The following is a 16,978-nucleotide window of genomic DNA, read 5'->3' as shown; positions in this document are numbered from 1 at the left end:
TATTTTTCAAGGACCTTCTGTATGAAAGTATAAATAAAGTTAAGAGTATACATAAAATACAACTTTACCTTTAGTTTTAATTTCGAAGCTATTTTGAGGTACAAGGTCATTAATTAGTCTGTGTCCCACAGTTAGCTGATGCACAACAAATTTATGCATCCAAACCACAACTCGAGGCAAATTCTCTTCAAGCCAATGAGTAATGAACTTCACTGACAACTCTGACTTTCCATGAAACTAGAAAAAAGCGATTTGACAAGCCTTCTACTTGGCTGAGACAACTTGATAGATATGAATAGATATATCACGGAATTAAAAAAAATAAAACTTCAACTTCTACAATACTGAGGAAAAAATAAAAGCCACTTTTGAGAGAAAAATTCAACAGCGTTGCCAAACAGTATTATTTGACAGATAAACTTAGAGTAACGGAAATCTAGGAGTAACACAATCTTTGAAAGAGACAAAATACTGAATTCGGAATAATATTTTTATTTATACGAGTATATTTTAATCTATATCTAACCCTAAAAGTAAATTATCCGAAGGGAGTCTCAGATTGCCAATGATATATTTTCAAAAAGTGTCCTTGTCGGCCAACTTTCTAGGATCAAATGGAAAGCAGGTCGTCCCCGAATGGGATGATAATGAAAGATTTAAGGGTAACAGGAAGTTCTTGGGAGGGTGTAAAGAGGGAGGCTTTGAATAGATGGAAAATGAACGTGCGTAGCTGTGTTAGCCTCAAGCGGCATGGTACTGCAGTGAGTTAGTAGTAGTAGTAGTCGGAGAAAGAGAAGCGCTTAAAATCACAAAGCTTAAGATTTCGTAATAGATATAAGTCGACATTAGAATATGACGAATATCTGTGAAATTGAGGCTTACAGTAATATTCGATCGAAATAGTACAGTAGAAGTCATGGACTCACACTTGGCACACTTAATGGAGGGGAGAGGGTAGAATAAATTCATTCATAATAGCTGTAGCTAATATGAGCATGTCAATATTGATAAAACACAAAACATAACATTGAGGCTTACAGTAATATTCGAGTGAAAAAGTACAGTTGAAGCCATGGACCCACACTAGGCATGCTTAATTGAGGGGGGGGGGTTATAGAACAATTTTGTTCACTGCAATAACTGGAGCTAACATGAGTATGTCAATATTAATAAAATACAAAACATATCAAGGAGCAAGAAAATAAACAGCAACATCAAAAAGATAAAGTAGCGAGTGCTACATTACAACAGTTCATGGTAACAAACAGTAAGTAAGGAGCGACCTGGCTCAATAGTAACCAAAACTCTAAAACATGGAATTTCGACAACAATAGATATATAAAAATAATGGGCTTATTACGCTGATTCAAACATATAAGTTTTACAAAGTTTAGTCTTGCCTATCAAAAGTTACGAACCTGAGAAAATTTGTCTGTTCGAGAGAAATGGGGAAAGGCCCCCTAGAAGTCATAGAATTTTACTGAAAATCACACCATCAGATTCTGCGTATCAAAGAACCCCACAGTAGAAGTTTCGAGCTCTTATCTGGAAAAATGTGGAATTTTGGAATTTTTGCCAGAAGAAAAATCATGGGGTACGTGATTTTTTTTTCAGGGGAGATCGTATCGACGCAGTGGGCCTAGAACATCGGGAGAAGCCTCATGCTAACGGAAATGGGAAGTTCTAGTGCCCTTTGTAAGTGACCAAAAAATTGGAGGGCAACTACACCCCCTCCCCACGCCACTTTTTTCCCAAAATTGTCCAATTAAAATTTTGAGATAGCTATTTTGTTCAGCATAGTTGAACAGCCCAACAACTGTGCCTTTAGAGATATCATTTCATTGCATATACCGAGATTAGAGAAAACAATGTGAATGTATCTCAACAATTAAATCATAATTTCATTTAAAAGAAGCGAAATCTTGGATTCTTCCAAGTGATAGTTACCTTTATGCAAAAGTGAAAATAACACGATTGGATGGAACAAATATGCGAAATAATGATGAAGCTACTTTAACAAATAATGGATTTAGTTTGTTCAAAAATGCTGAAAATATTATCAATAGAAAATGTACTGAAAGTATTGATTATGTAGGTATAACGACTACTGTTAAAAATTTAATAGAATTTTCAGATGACTATAGTCGAAGCGCAGCTACTAACGAGATATTTGGTCTTTGATTGTTGATACAATATCTTTGTAACTGTCCTGTAAACAAATTTTGTCCTTTTTTCATATTCTCATTTTGCTATTATCTTTGACGTGTGAGATTAGGTACTATCGTTCAAGACTTATCAATTCTTTAAATTGTCCTTCAAGAGTTCAAGAAGCAAAATTTCAAGGCATTTGAAGATGCAAAATTCATGATATAGCCATTTTGAATGAAATCAAGTTTCAAATTTAGTTTGCTAACTGGAGCCAAAGAAGAAAAAGCGCAAAGGGCTTGCAAAATCCGTGCGGTCTGGTGTTTATTAACAATAATACGTCTATGGCGACTAGGAAAGTCTGTCGTTGTACAAAATTGTGTTCTATTTACAAAGTTTAGAAACAGAGATTACCTGAGTCACGCACGACTCAAAAAAGATTTAGAACAGATTGACGAACACCATACAAAAAAAATAAAGAGTACATAATACGTATATATAGACAGGATCACTGCTCCAAAATCACGCAACCAACATGCATGATTTTGTTATGGATCCTTGGTCACCTTGTTTTATTGTAATGAAAATCGGGCACCACCTTTAACAACAAGGCACTAAAAATGTGTCGTGAACTTACTTGTATTTGGATCAGGACACAAGCTATGTAGCTCACCCTGGCGACAGAATTTGACAGACTGTAGAATTCCACAGGTTACGGTCTTGTGTTAATGAGGCAATAATTTCGAGCCATGAAGGGTCCCGTCTGCGACCATATTTCCACAATCCACAAATCGCCAAGAGGTCAGATTTAACGTGTTAATCCAATTTTTGGTTTGTCCTCTATGTTGTTTCCTCCAATCCGGTGCCGGTTTGCAGCATAGGCATTGATTTGTAAGTGTCAGCCGATCTTCGGCAAACATGTCCGAACCAGGACAAGCGACGGCGTCGAATGATAGTTGTGATGTCGTACTTCTGGTAACATCGTCAGCGGATGATCGTATTTGGGATTCGGTCAGTGAAACGTGACCCCAGTATGGTCCTCAGGCATAGGTGTTGAAGGTGTGTGCCTCGGTGACTTAAGGGTCACGTCTCGCAGCCGTATACTAAGACCGATCGGACTAGGGCATCATAAACACGGATTTTTGTTTTCCAGGGGTTTTCCTTCCTTTTCTATAGCGGCTTCCATAGCTGTGCGAAGACAGCGGAAGCTGATGAAATGCGACATTGGATTTCTTCGCTACATCCACCGTTGATGTTGATGTACGATCCGAGATACCTGATTTTATGGACAATTTCAACCTGTTTGGTTAAGAGTTATTGGGATGTAGTTAATATCTGGGACATTAGACATAGCTTTAGTCCTGTCAATATTAATCTTGAGCCCCAATGGAGCAGCAGCTTCGGAGATTTTTCAGAAGCATGTTCTGGGCTTCACCAACGGATTCAAAAAGAAGAGCAACGTCATCGACATAACCCAGGTCGATGGTACTGAAATCAGTGCTAACCTTGACTCCTTCGAATTTTAGCATTGCTTTTTTAACTACCCAATCGACGACAAATTTAACAGTTCGGGAGAGAGTACACACCGTTGCCTGACACTGAAATCGGTATCGAATACCAGTGTAAGTTCTCCGTTGACCTGGATACAGGCTCATGTGTGTTGATAGTAAGCCTGAATGAGTTGCATGATCTTAGGTGGGACAAAGTCCTCTTCTATCGCCATCCAAAATCTTGAAAGAGCTAATGAATAAATGTTAATAGTAGAGCAGAATTTAGCAACCCCCCCCCCCGAAAAAAGAGTAAACAGAAAAAAAATAGAATAGAGCTTACAGCCGTTTTGGTCACAGCCTCCATAGTCTTTGCCGCTTCTTCAGAAAAAGCTACAGAATTTCTTTCGTTTGGGAGCCAAAATTGGAATGAAGAAATTAATAGCTTACGAAAGTTTTCTTGAGTTACCATTTGCTCGTCATTGCTAAAAACCTAAGAAGAGAACAATAAGATCAATCCAAAATCAAATCAAACAAAAATAATTTTAAACTACAAAAGCATATCATGTTTTTCGCGTCTAAAGAATAAGTATTTCAAAATAACCAGTGATTTCCCTGCTAGATCGTCTTAAAGTGTGGCGAATCTCGAAGCAGGTCACACTAAGTTATTCCCACCAACTGACTAGCCGTTGACTTTCACTGAGTGAGCAGATGAACACCCTGGATTCTGTATAGTCCATTGAAGATTAAGTTGTGTTATTCTGAGCCCAAGTTTGCAAGTTTTTTTCTTTTTTTTCATTACCTCATTCCCAAAAGCAGTTGTTTTAGGATAGTTCTCGACTTCCAACCGCCAGGACCGGCAGCTACATTACCAACTAATTTAAAACTGGAATAAAGCATATTCAACACCAAAATCTAAAGACAGAGTTAGAAAACTGAAGATCCCAAGAACAAAAAATAATAATAATAATAATAATATAAAAAAAACTTGTGACTGCGCGAAGGCGAGACCTAGCATGGGTGCCATAGCATGGATAAAAAGGTTTAAAACTGCTAGAGTTATCAAAAAAGCATCCAAGCCAAATAAATTAAATAGCTGAATTAAACAGAATTATTTTTCATATTCAAAGACAGTGAAAACGAACAAGACCAGAACATTAGCCCTTAATTGAATGATATCACTTTTTCAACTTTAATAAATAAAAAAAAAATATTAGGACTTTAAGGAATAAATATCAGCAGATTTATCTTAAACTGACAATCCCCATTCATCTGTCTTTTCAGTAAAGTGCAAATTATGCTGTCTTGAGAAGGCCTGGGGGCTGTCAGCCCTAACCATGTTAATTTCTGCTCGTTTCGAGTTTCACTCAGTTATTTATCGTAATTTCGGTTCGTTTATGTCTCATTTATTTATTGACGGTGATTTGTGGTAGTTTTATGCTTGGAAGGTTATTTGACTTTAATTCCACTCAGTGAAGCTCTTCACTTTTCTTTAAAACTGATTTTGCAGAAAAAATTCTCTTCTAAGTTAATATTTCAGAAGAACAATAAAAAGGCACGGATAAAGGGGCAAAGAAGTCTGTAAGTGAGGAAAAGAGAGCATAAATCGGAAACCTCACCACAGAAGCGGAACGAGCTGCAGGTCCTGGAGATAGTAGAATTGTGTACTTATTAAACAAAAAGATAACAGGTACCCGAATAGACGTCTGTCGATTTGTCGAAGGCGTAAATGGTCAGCTTCTGACCAGTTCAGAAGAAGTGACAGAACAGTAGAGACAATGGTTCACTGGTGTTCTCAATCAACCAATTCCCCAGGAAATCCTTGACATCCTAGACAAGCCAACCTTTAATCTATATATATATATATATATATATATATATATATATATATATATATATATATATATATATATATATATATATATATATATATATATATATATATATATATATATATATATATATATATATATATATATATATATATATATATATATATATATATATATATATATATATATATATATATATATATATATATATATATATATATATATATATATATATATATATATATATATATATATATATATATATATATATATTCAGGTCCAATTCTCTACGATGAAGTTCACACTGCTCTCAACTCCCTAAGAACATGGGATCCCAACGTCGTGACCAGACAGCTGGTTACGACGGAATCCCACCTGAACTACTTAAATGTAGCAGAAAGACTATCAAGAAATCACTTTTTCAACTACTTACAAATATATGGAGTACTAAGGCTATTCCATCTCAATGGAAAAAAGGTATGATTGTCAAACTTTTTAAAAAAGTAAAGAAATAAGTGTGCGATAACTGGACAAAAATAGCAACTGCAAAGGAATTAAGGTTCCCTGCAAAATTATATTAAATGGAATTTAAGGACAAGTAGATTCTGTGCTCAAAGATAAACAACATGGTTTTAGACGAAGTCAGTCGTGTTGGGACCTTATCTTTAGGCGAAGTCAGTCGTGTTGAGATCTTATCTTCACTCTTCGGATGCTGCTTGAAGAATCGAATGAATGGCAGGTACAGATTATCTTAGTTTTGATAGACTTTCTAGAAGTTTTGGATTCAGTCCACCGTACAGCAATGTAGAAAACTCTGTGGTTTGATGGAATACATTAAAAAAATACGCAGGTGATCAAAGCCCTGTACGAAGGCCAGTTGTGCGCCGTACAGACTAAAATCAAACAGACAAAAAGGTTTTCTGTTGAATCTGGTATAAGGTACGGAGGCCTCGAATCCTCAATCTTAATTGCCATAATGATAGACTACGTTCTAAGATCTTGCAACTTTTGTGGCGGGGTACAGTTGAACCCACAGAGACAACTTTATGACTGCAATTTTACCGACAACATAGTTCTTGCTACTCCTTTCACAGAAGATATGCAACAGAACACTAAGGAGCTAACTTCAAAAGCTTCCCAAACAGACCCGTAGATTAATGTAAACAAGGCGAAGGCAATGTCAAACGTCTCAAACAGACCTGCAGATCAATGTAAATAAGACCGAAGCGATGTCAAACGATGTCATCACTTCGCTAGCTGGAGGTCTTAAGCTTGGGTAAATGGAAATCAAAGAAGCAGGTGAATTCAAGTATCTAGATAGTACGACTCAAAATGATAGGTGCGGCAGAGTTCCACTTCTGCTTTCTGATAAACAATTTATTATATTCAGATCTTTGCCGCAACTTTCTACAATTCATCATCTTCTCCTTTCTTTTTGTCTTTATTCCTTCTTCTCTTTCTTCGTCCTTCTGTTGTGCATTGATACATTACATTAAATATATGAATGTGCTTATTTATCTTATACCATCTATTACTTGAGAATAAAATCAATTATTTTCCCTAAATAATATACTATAGATAGATTAAATTTAGATATGTTATCTCAGTTCTGCTTGTGTAAGTATTTATGTTTATTGGGGTGCTTTTAACATTTCTTTTTAGATCTGTTTTTGAGCAAATTAGAAAAAAATCCACAAATGGAACAAATTAAAAATTGACAATACAACGAATTAACTAGCCGAAAAGCTAACAAATTAATAAAATTAATAAGTTACGAAAAGGTGACTTTAATAAAATTAATCAAGATTAATTAAACAGAATATTATAATTAACTAATTAATAAAAAATAATTAGTCAATAAAATGGTATAGAAATAATCTTCTATATCTTTTCACCAATGAGATGACGTTAGTTTTAATTTTTTATATAACCTATATTTCTGTTGCTGGAAATTAATTTGGACCCCCTCCCCCTTGAAATTCCGATTTTTTATTGCTTAAATAAAATAACAACCGCTTGTGGTTGTCAAATAAGCGGTTCTTTAGCAACTCCAAAACTTGACCACTCATAATGTCAAAAAAATCTTTTATTCAAAGTTCTTCAATTAAAAAGCGTCAATATGAACTGCATTAAATTCCAACTCACCTTGACATAAAATTCCTGTTGTAGGTCGTCTCGTATAAGGTCCACCAGTTTTCTGGCTTCAAATTCAAAGGAATCTTTTGACAGAGTTAGGCCGCCATCTTTTCGTCTTTTTGAGTGACGCAGAAAAAAATTGAACAGAAATATTCCGAGGAGATCTGACTTTGGACTCAATGTCATCTATTATTGAGAGAAAATCAGTGAAAATACTAAAACTAATGCCAGAAGTGTCCCAGCACAAGTTCAGGAAGAAAGATACAGTGAATATTCTAGGCCTGGCAGGGGGTAAGGGGTAGCTGTCCCCCCCCCCCCAGTATTTCTACCATCTAACATTAAAATCCCTTATTTTCGTATTTTTGCACTCCTATTAAGGTACTTAATTGACTAAATAATTGGCAACTGTAATTTTTATATACCTCGCCATCCCCCCGGTTTGTAAGGCCTAAAACCGTTACCGTAAGGACATTAAAATGAGGAAATGCTAGGAATTATTATCCTTCATAATCTAATAGACTATTAAAAGAAAAAAAGAAAAAAACATGTTTGAACCAACGAAGTCATTTAGGGGAGATATAAATGTATACACTACAATAAAAAAAAGTTTCAATGCATAAAAAAATAATACTTTAGAATTCAATTTGGCTTTTACAGTTGATACTTTTTCTTCCCTTGTTTTTATGGTTATTTTAAGACAGATAATCTAAGTATTCACCTTTATCTTCTTTTCCTTTCTTTTATTTTCGCAATAATGAAAAAAATTTTGTACCAAATCATCTATCATTACTTTCGCAATTATTGACCTAAAACATTCTTTACAAGTTGAAAATCTTAAATTTTTCTCATATCATCAAGTGGGGGAGGGGAAAAATCAGTGTATACCCATAGCAATGTGGATTCATCACGAATATTTTTAATAGAACCAACTAACATACAGTTTTAATCCCACCAAAGATGCCAAATCTAGGGCTAATTCTAGAATAAGAGTCCAAACAAAAAAATTAAGTACATAATTCGCAAATACAGGTAGAGTCAAAGTAATTGAACGGTCCATAGTCCAGTAGTTCCGAACCCATGAAAACTCATCACAGGCACATTAATAAATTAAGGTATTTTCTGATCAGTTATTTGTTTTCTGCATGATTATTTTATCGGTTATGAATTTGTATTGGCGTGTAAAATCAGTTAATTTGAGAGCCTCCTATAAAGGACCCTTAGTCTTTCAATTCAACTTAATTGTGTTCCTTACTTTAAAGTGCGTTACTTCAAAGCTGAATTCCTTTCACACATTGTATTTCACATTTTCTTCGTTATCACTCATTTCAGTAAATTTAAATAAAGGAAAATTAAAAAATTTTGGTGGTTCATTAGTACATCCTTAATGGATGACAAGAATATACGATGTATATTGCTGTTGGTTACGACATAATCAGAGTTGCCACCCTGCGAAATTAACAAGAGCTAAGAGCTCATGTGGCACTTGTGACGAGGCAAGAAGAGCTAAGAGCCAAGAGATCATATGGTATGAGCTCTAGCAAAATTCTAAGAATCAATAGATTGATTTAAAAGGAAAATAAGAGGCTTAATGCCGGTCAGGATTTAAAATAAGAGCTCTGAGTCACGATGTCCTTCTAAATATCAAAATTCATAAGATCCGATCACCCACTCGTATGTTGTAAATATCTAATTTTTTCCAATTTTTCCTCTCCCTTTAGCCCCCCAGATGGTCAAATCCGGGAAAACGACTTTATCAAGTCAATTTGTGCAGACACGCTTACCAATTTTCATCGTCCTAGGACGTCCAGAAGCACAAAACTCGCCAAATCACTGAACCCCTCCCCCCAACTCCCCAAAGAGAGCGAATCCAGTACGGTTCCGTCAATCACGTATCAAGGACATTTGCTTATTCTATCCACCAAGCTTCATCCCGATTCCTCACCTCCAAGTGTTTTCCAAGATTTTCCCCTCCAACTCCCCCCAATGTCAAAAGATCTGGTCGGGATTTGAAATAAGAGCTCTGAGACATGAATTCCTTCTAAATATCAAATTTCATTAAGATCCGATTCGTAAAATAAAAATACCCCAATTTTCACGTTTTCTAAGAATTCCGGTTTCCCCCTCCAACTCCCCTCAATGTCACAGGATCTGATCGGAATTTAAAATTACAGCTTTAAAGCGCAAGACCATTCTACATATCAAATTTCATTAAGATCTGGTCACCCTTTCGTAAGTTACAAATACCTCAATTTTCAAAATTACCCCCCCCCCCCAACTCCACTAAAGAGAGCAGATCTGGTCCGATTATGTCACTCATGTGTCTTAGACAGGTTTTTATTCTTCCCATCCAGTTTCATCCTGATCTCAGCGCTTTAAGTATTTTCTAAGATTTCCGGTTCCCCTCAACTGCCCCCCCCCCAATTACACTGGATCCGGTTGAGATTTAAAACAAGAGACCTGAGTCAAGAGGTCCTTCTAAATATGAAATTTCATGAAGATCCGATCATTCCTTCGTAAGTTAAAATACGTCATTTTTACTAATTTTTCAGAATTAACCCCCCCCCCCAATAGAGCGGATCCGTTCCAATTATGTAAATCACGTGTCTAAGACTTCTGCTTCTTTTTCCCACCAAGTTTCATCCCGATCCCTCCAATCTAAGCGTTTTCCATGATTTTAGGTTCCCCCACCCCAAACTCCCCCCAATGTCACCAGATCCGGTCGGGACTTAAAATAAGAGCTTTGAGACACGATATCCTTCTAAATATAAAATTCATTGAGATCCGATCACCTGTTCGTAAGTTAAAAATACCTCATTTTTCTAATTTTTCAGAATTAACCCCCCCCCCCACCCCAACTAACCCAAAGAGAGCGGATCCGTTCCGGTTATGTCAATCATGCATCTAGGACTTGTGCTTATTTTTCCCACCAAGTTTCATCCCGATCCCTCCACTCTAAGTGTTTTCCAAGTGTTGCCCCCCCTCCCCATGTCACCAGATCCGGTCCGGATTTAAAATAAGAGCTCTCAGACACGATATCCTTCTAGATATCAAATTTCATTGAGATCTGATAACCCGTTCGTAAGTTGAAAATACCTCATTTTTTCTAATTTTTCAGAATTAACCCTCCCCCCAACTACCCCAAAGAGAGCGGATCCGTTCCGGTTATGTCGATCATGTATCTAGGAATTGTGCTTATTTTTCCCACCAAGATTCATCCTGATCCCTCCACTCTAAGTGTTTTCCAAGTTTTAGGTTTCCCCCTCCCAATTCTCCCCCCCCCCCCAATGTCACCAGCTCTGTTCAGGATTTAAAATAAGAGCTCTGAGACACGATATCCTTCTAAATATCAAATTTCTTTGAGATCCGATCACCCGTTCGTAAGTTAAAAATACCTCATTTTTTCTAATTTTTCAGAATTAACCTCCCCCCAACTACCCCAAAGAGAGCGTATCCGTTCCGGGTATGTCAATCATGTATCTAGGACTTGTGCTTTTTTCCCACCTAGTTTCAACCCGATCCCTCTACTCTAAGTGTTTTCCAAGTTTTAGGTTTCCCCCTCCCAGCTCCCCCCCCCAATGTCACCAGATCTGTTCGGGATTTAAAATAAGAGCTCTGAAACACGATATCCTTCTAAATATCAAATTTCATTGAGATCCGATCACCCGTTCGTAAGTTAAAAATACCTCACTTTTTCTAATTTTTCATAATTAACCCCCCCCCCAAACTACCCCAAAGAGAGCGAATATATTCCGGTTATGTAGATCATGTATCTGGGACTTGTGCTTATTTTTCTCACCAAGTTTCATCCCGATCCCTCCACTCTAAGTGTTTTCCAAGATTTTAGGTTTCCCCCTCCCAAATCCCCCCCCCATGTCACCAGATTCGGCCGAGATTTAAAATAAGAGCTTTGAGACACGATATCCTTCTAAATATCAAATTTCATTGAGATCCGATAACCCGTTCGTAAGTTAAAAATTCCTCATTTTTCTAATTTTTCAGAATTAACCCTCCCCCCAACTACCCCAAAGAGAGCGGATCCATTCCATTTATGTCAACCATGTATCTAAGACTTGTGCTTATTTTTCCCAACAAGTTTCATCGCGATCCCTCCACTCTAAGTGTTTTCCAAGATTTTAGGTTTCTCCCTCCCAACTCCCCCCCCCATGTCACCAGATTCTGCTGGGATTTAAATAAGAGCTTTGAGACACGATATCCTTCTAAATATCAAATTTCATTGAGATACGATAACCCGTTCGTAAGTTAACAATACCTCATTTTTCTAATTTTTCAGAATTAACCCTCCCCCAACTACCCCAAAGAGAGCGGATCCATTCCGGTTATGTCAATCATGTATCTAGGACTTGTGCTCATTTTTCCCACCAAGTTTCATCCCGATCCCTCCACTCTAAGTGTTTTCCAAGATTTTAGGTTTCCCCCTCCCCCCCCCAATATCGCCAGATCCGGTCGGGATTTAAAATAACAGCTCTGAGACACGATATCCTTCCAAACATCAAATTTCATTGAGATCTGATCAACCGTTCGTAAGTTAAAAATACTTCAATTTTTCAATATTTTCCGAATTAACGGGCCACCCACTACCCTCCCCCCCTCCAAGAGGGTAAAATCGGTAAAACGACTATTTCTAATTTAATCTGGTCCGGTCCCTGATACGCCTGCCAAATTTCATCGTCCTACCTAACCTGGAAGTGCCTAAAGTAGCAAAACCTAAAGTAGCAACCGACAAACCGACAGAATTTGCGATTGCTATATGTCACTTGGTTAATACCAAGTGCCATAAAAATCACTATATTGCATTGATTCTTTGGTTGATTTAGTGATTTTCTTCAATTATCTAGTGATTTGCGTGCTGACCGAGTGATATTTTTGTCGAGGCAATATAAAAATAGGAGTGGCAACAATGGACATAATGTCTTGTAAGTGAACCGTCAAGTGAGAAAAAATGACATAATGCCTTTTAGGAAAGCTAAATACACCTAAATATTACAACAAAATAATAATTAAATAAGTGGAATATAATAGCCAACTAAAACATTTTATTAAGATAATGAAAAACATAATTAGTCAATAAATGAGTTGCGATGAGCGGTGTCCATCGCGACATTTGGGGAGAGGGGGATGGGTTGGGGGACCAAAATGTATTTTGTAGGTCTATGGTAGGGGCAGTTTTGTTGTCTGTTCAATGAGTTGAATAAAAGTACGAAAAACCACTTCTCAGCAAAAATGCAAAAAAAAAGGCATTTTCAAAATCTAGGGGGGGGAGGCACAAATCTTAGAAGGCTTATTTCCCCCAATTAATGCCTCTGATTACAATTAGCTCAAGAAAGTGACTTGCAATTCTGTGGTGGTCAAATGCAACACTTCTGAATAATCACAACCAAATTCGGCTCTGATAAAATCGCTTTTGGATTTTATTTAGCCTTGAAAAATAATTGAATTCCTATGAAGGGGTTTAGCGGTTAATATTTTTCATTTTTGGGGAATTATGATCAATATTGTATAAGAGGGAAACTGTTGGTTCAAAACATAATAAAAAAGACGAAAACTATAAAACTAACTTCGACATAAAATGATAGAACCTTCACATATTGCTGTTTTCATTTTACTAACTTTGATTTTCTATTTGAACAAAACACAAAAAGAAACTCTAGCATAGCAAGATTTAGGATTCGCAACTTTTAAGTTTGAAAGAAAACTTTTAAAAAAGCAGGCTTATTATACGGAGAAATGAGAAACTATCAGAAAAAAATTGCAAGATTTCAGAAACACTATGACCACAAGGCTCCTGGGTTTCAAAAAATAGAAAAACAAGGCATGTTTAATATAAAATGAGAGAAAATAACAAAAATTGGCCAATTTATTCTTACGGAGCAAATGCTGTCCATGGTGTAGACAGTACTATATAAGTTTTTTGTTACGCTAGTCAACATAGCAACAACAAAACACTTATAAATATTTGATAATGTATATTCTATCCTATAAAATATAGCTAATTGTTGGATCAAGACAATTACCTTTAAATAGAGCATAAAATTAGTTTTGACAGGTTTGATAAAATCACAAGATCATTTGTTCCCGTCATTGCTGGTATCTATTAATGCTTCTGAAGTAACTATACCTCTGCAAATGCAATCAGTGAATAAAGATTGACTATATGAGCCTGTCTGACTTTCTGATTCATTTGGATAGGTGCATACAAACAGGTTTAAACATACGAACATTTAAGTATACATAAACTTAAAACATATAAAACCATTGGTTTCGGGTACGGTGATAAAATTGCTTCGATCCATTTCAACAAGAAGAGCACAGACATGTAATCATAAAATAAAGATGGCATCTTGGCGGCCGCCGAGATGATCGTCCAAATCATCGCCTAGAATTTACTTAAAAGTTCTCAACCACCCCGTCACCTCAGGAAACTTCCTTATGCTCCTGAATAAGCGATACCTCCGTTTACTATGATAAAGAAGGTTTGTTTCTCTTTATCCTCATATTGGACGGACCTTTTACTCGATTCATTCATAGGAATACCTAGCAAGGCTTCAATTGATCTATCTTTTATTTTTCTTCCATGCAAAAAAAAAAGAAAAAAAAAGAAAAAAAGACGTATCTCTTGTCGCATCGCTATTTTTTAGCACAAGAGATACAGCTTCATCCCTTCAAAGTGAAAATAATAACTCACCTTAAATATGTCTTGGCATATCCCTTCACATTTCTTCATTTTGTGCGATTTCAAAGCCATGGCCTATAATCAGAAAATTTCATATGAATACGTAAATGGATATGTGAACAAAAAATGTAGTTAGCCAGGATAAATATTTATTAATAATACATGGGCATGATGAGCTGATCAGCCAGCTACGTAGGATTTTTCTCGGAAGGAAAAGAGAGCAGTAGCACAGAAAACAATTTTTTATCAGGAAACCCTGGAAAACTTAAGATTTTGAGATTACTCCTCGCTCCCTAAATAAGTCCCTCGATGTGATAAAAAAAAACTACCCAAGAAGATACAACATATAGAATGTCTTAATGGGGAGATAAGTGTAAAGCAAAACATATTAACTTTCCTTTCCTATCATGGATACCTTAGTTTTATTAAAAATTGGCTGACTCAAAGAAAAAGCCAAATTTGTAAAAACATAGTTCTTGAGTGTGTTCAAGCATCCCTTTTCTGACTTATTCGCCTAATATTAACTTCCCCGGATGTAATCCATAAAAGATAACAAGAAATACTTATCCAGTTCAGTAAAAATTCGCTTTTAACCCAACATTTGAGCAATAGAAACGTTTTTGGCATCAAAGTACTCAGAAAAATTCGCTTCATAAGGTATCAAAAATTGACTGTATTGAAATATCCTGTAATTCAGCGAAAAGAGAGAAAGAGATGGGGGGGGTGAAAGATTCAAATTTAAATTTCTGCATTATTTTCTGGATTGAAAGATTGTTTCCTATCAATTCAAGTCAGAGAAGACCGAAAATGACATTAGAATTGAAAAATTCCATTACTTAGTATCCAATTTTTTCAACAGGAAAACAAATAATTAAATTATTACGAATAACCTTATTAAACGGACAATAATCACCAAGCGAGGTATACAAATCCTATAATATACAAATTATTAATATAATTTTTCTGTCATAGTACGTAGCATTTAAAGCAAAGCAATAAAAAATCTGTAGGTCACTTAGCAACTGTCAAAACGGAATGAACTGATGTACAGGGTGACCCAAAAAGATTCGTACCCGTATTTTATTCGATAAAAAATCCATTTTTTAACAAATATCCTTTCCCTTGCAGGACATGAAAGGTGAACCTTTGGATGATCGTTTGCAGCTATAGTTACCCCAAAAATGTCTTGGACCAATCAGCAGGAGCTGTTCTCCCTGGCAACCTATTTTGCGACAAAATCATACCAGAGTGTACAAATTCAGTTTCGAAAACTTCCATTGTCGCAACTTTCCACCAAAATCACGATTGTTACTTGGGTTATGAAATTCAGTGAGCAAGGGACGGTAGTGGACTTATTTCTAAAGCCACAGGGAGAACTTATTCAGGCAGGAAAGAGAGTGCAAGGAAAGAAGAAAACATTGCTGTAGTGAGGGACTACACTGTCCAATTAAACGTGAGAACACGCCACGGTGACTCCCTTGTCATTCCGAGTTCTTGGCTATGTCTATGTACTGATTTTCTAGGGCTGCGTCCTACTGAGTCCCTTACTGCAGCAATTTTTTCTTCTGTCCTTGCATTCCTTGCATGTCCTTGCACTCGTTTGTCATTCCGAGTTCTTGGCTGCGTCTATGCACTGATTTCCTAGGGTTGCATCCTACTGAATCCCTCACTGCAGCAATATTTTCCTCTTTTTCCAGCCTGAATAATTTCCCCCTGTGGCTTTAGAACATAAGTCCACAACTATTTTGGAAAAATTCGTCCAAAATAGGTCGCAAAATAAGTTGCGACAATTGAAAAGTTTTCGAAACTGAATTTGTACACTCTGGTATGATTTTGTCACAAAATAGGTCTCCAGGGAGAATATCTTCTGCTGATTGGTCCAAGACATGTTTGGGGCAACTATAGCTGCAAACGATCATCCAGAGGTTCACCTTTTACGTCCTGCAACAGAAAGGATATTTGTTAAAAAATGGATTTTTTATCGAATAAAATATGGGTACGAATCTTTTTGGGTCACCCTGTATAAACAAACGATACGTGTTTTGAAACTCCTCACAACTTATGCCCAAGGCTTTCAACCTTCACAGATCTCTAATTTTGTTCAGCAAAGAATCCATGAAAAATATTAAGGGACTGAGAGGGATAAAATAATATCCCACATTCGTGACCAATCTAGATGGTTTTATTCACGCCGGAAAATGTTACCATGGCAATTTAAAAAAAAAAAAAAAAAATACACCATTTACGATTGTCTGCAAGACCATTTAATTAAAGGATTGTCTGCAAGATCAAGATTCCGCGGAGTCTCTCAAGGACATACTGCTGAAGCAACATGCATACCTGAGTACATCAAAAGATGTTTTATGCTCCTGAGTTTAATATGTTGATTATGAAACTCGGGAGCAGCTTAGAAAATCAATTTGAAACCTTCAGCTTGTGTTTGGGGAAGGAAAAAGAGGGGCAGGGGAGTCGAAATTTTGTTTTAGGAGAGGAGGAGTTAAAAGAGCTTTATATTTAATCCATCTAAGTGGGTTTGCACAAGAAGTTCCTAATTCATTCACAGATAAGCAGCAAGTTAAATCAAAAGACACCATTCACTCAGTTCATTGGAATAAGGCATTCGCAATATCTCAAAAACAGCTTGGAAATTTCAGTTGAAGCTTTTAGATAATGTTGGGTTGGGGAAA

General features: G+C 36.3%; 1 protein-coding gene across 1 annotated transcript in view; it reads right to left on the bottom strand.

Annotated features, from left to right (window-relative positions):
• Nucleotides 1-16,978, bottom strand: part of LOC136039978 (uncharacterized) — a 54,452-nt gene that overhangs the window by 17,514 nt on the left and 19,960 nt on the right. The window contains exons 3-6 of the mRNA XM_065724040.1: nucleotides 14,304-14,366; nucleotides 7,610-7,786; nucleotides 3,976-4,125; nucleotides 69-237 (exon numbers count right to left, since the gene is read on the bottom strand). Of these exons, the coding sequence (XP_065580112.1) occupies nucleotides 69-237; nucleotides 3,976-4,125; nucleotides 7,610-7,786; nucleotides 14,304-14,366 (559 nt within the window). The remainder of the gene's footprint in view (nucleotides 1-68; nucleotides 238-3,975; nucleotides 4,126-7,609; nucleotides 7,787-14,303; nucleotides 14,367-16,978) is intronic.

The sequence above is a fragment of the Artemia franciscana genome, chromosome 20 (genome assembly GCF_032884065.1).
Source record: "Artemia franciscana chromosome 20, ASM3288406v1, whole genome shotgun sequence".
In the NCBI taxonomy this organism is placed as follows: Eukaryota; Metazoa; Arthropoda; class Branchiopoda; order Anostraca; family Artemiidae; genus Artemia; species Artemia franciscana.
The sequence above is the reverse complement of the archived record's forward strand: the minus strand, read 5'-3'. Positions and strand labels throughout refer to the sequence as shown.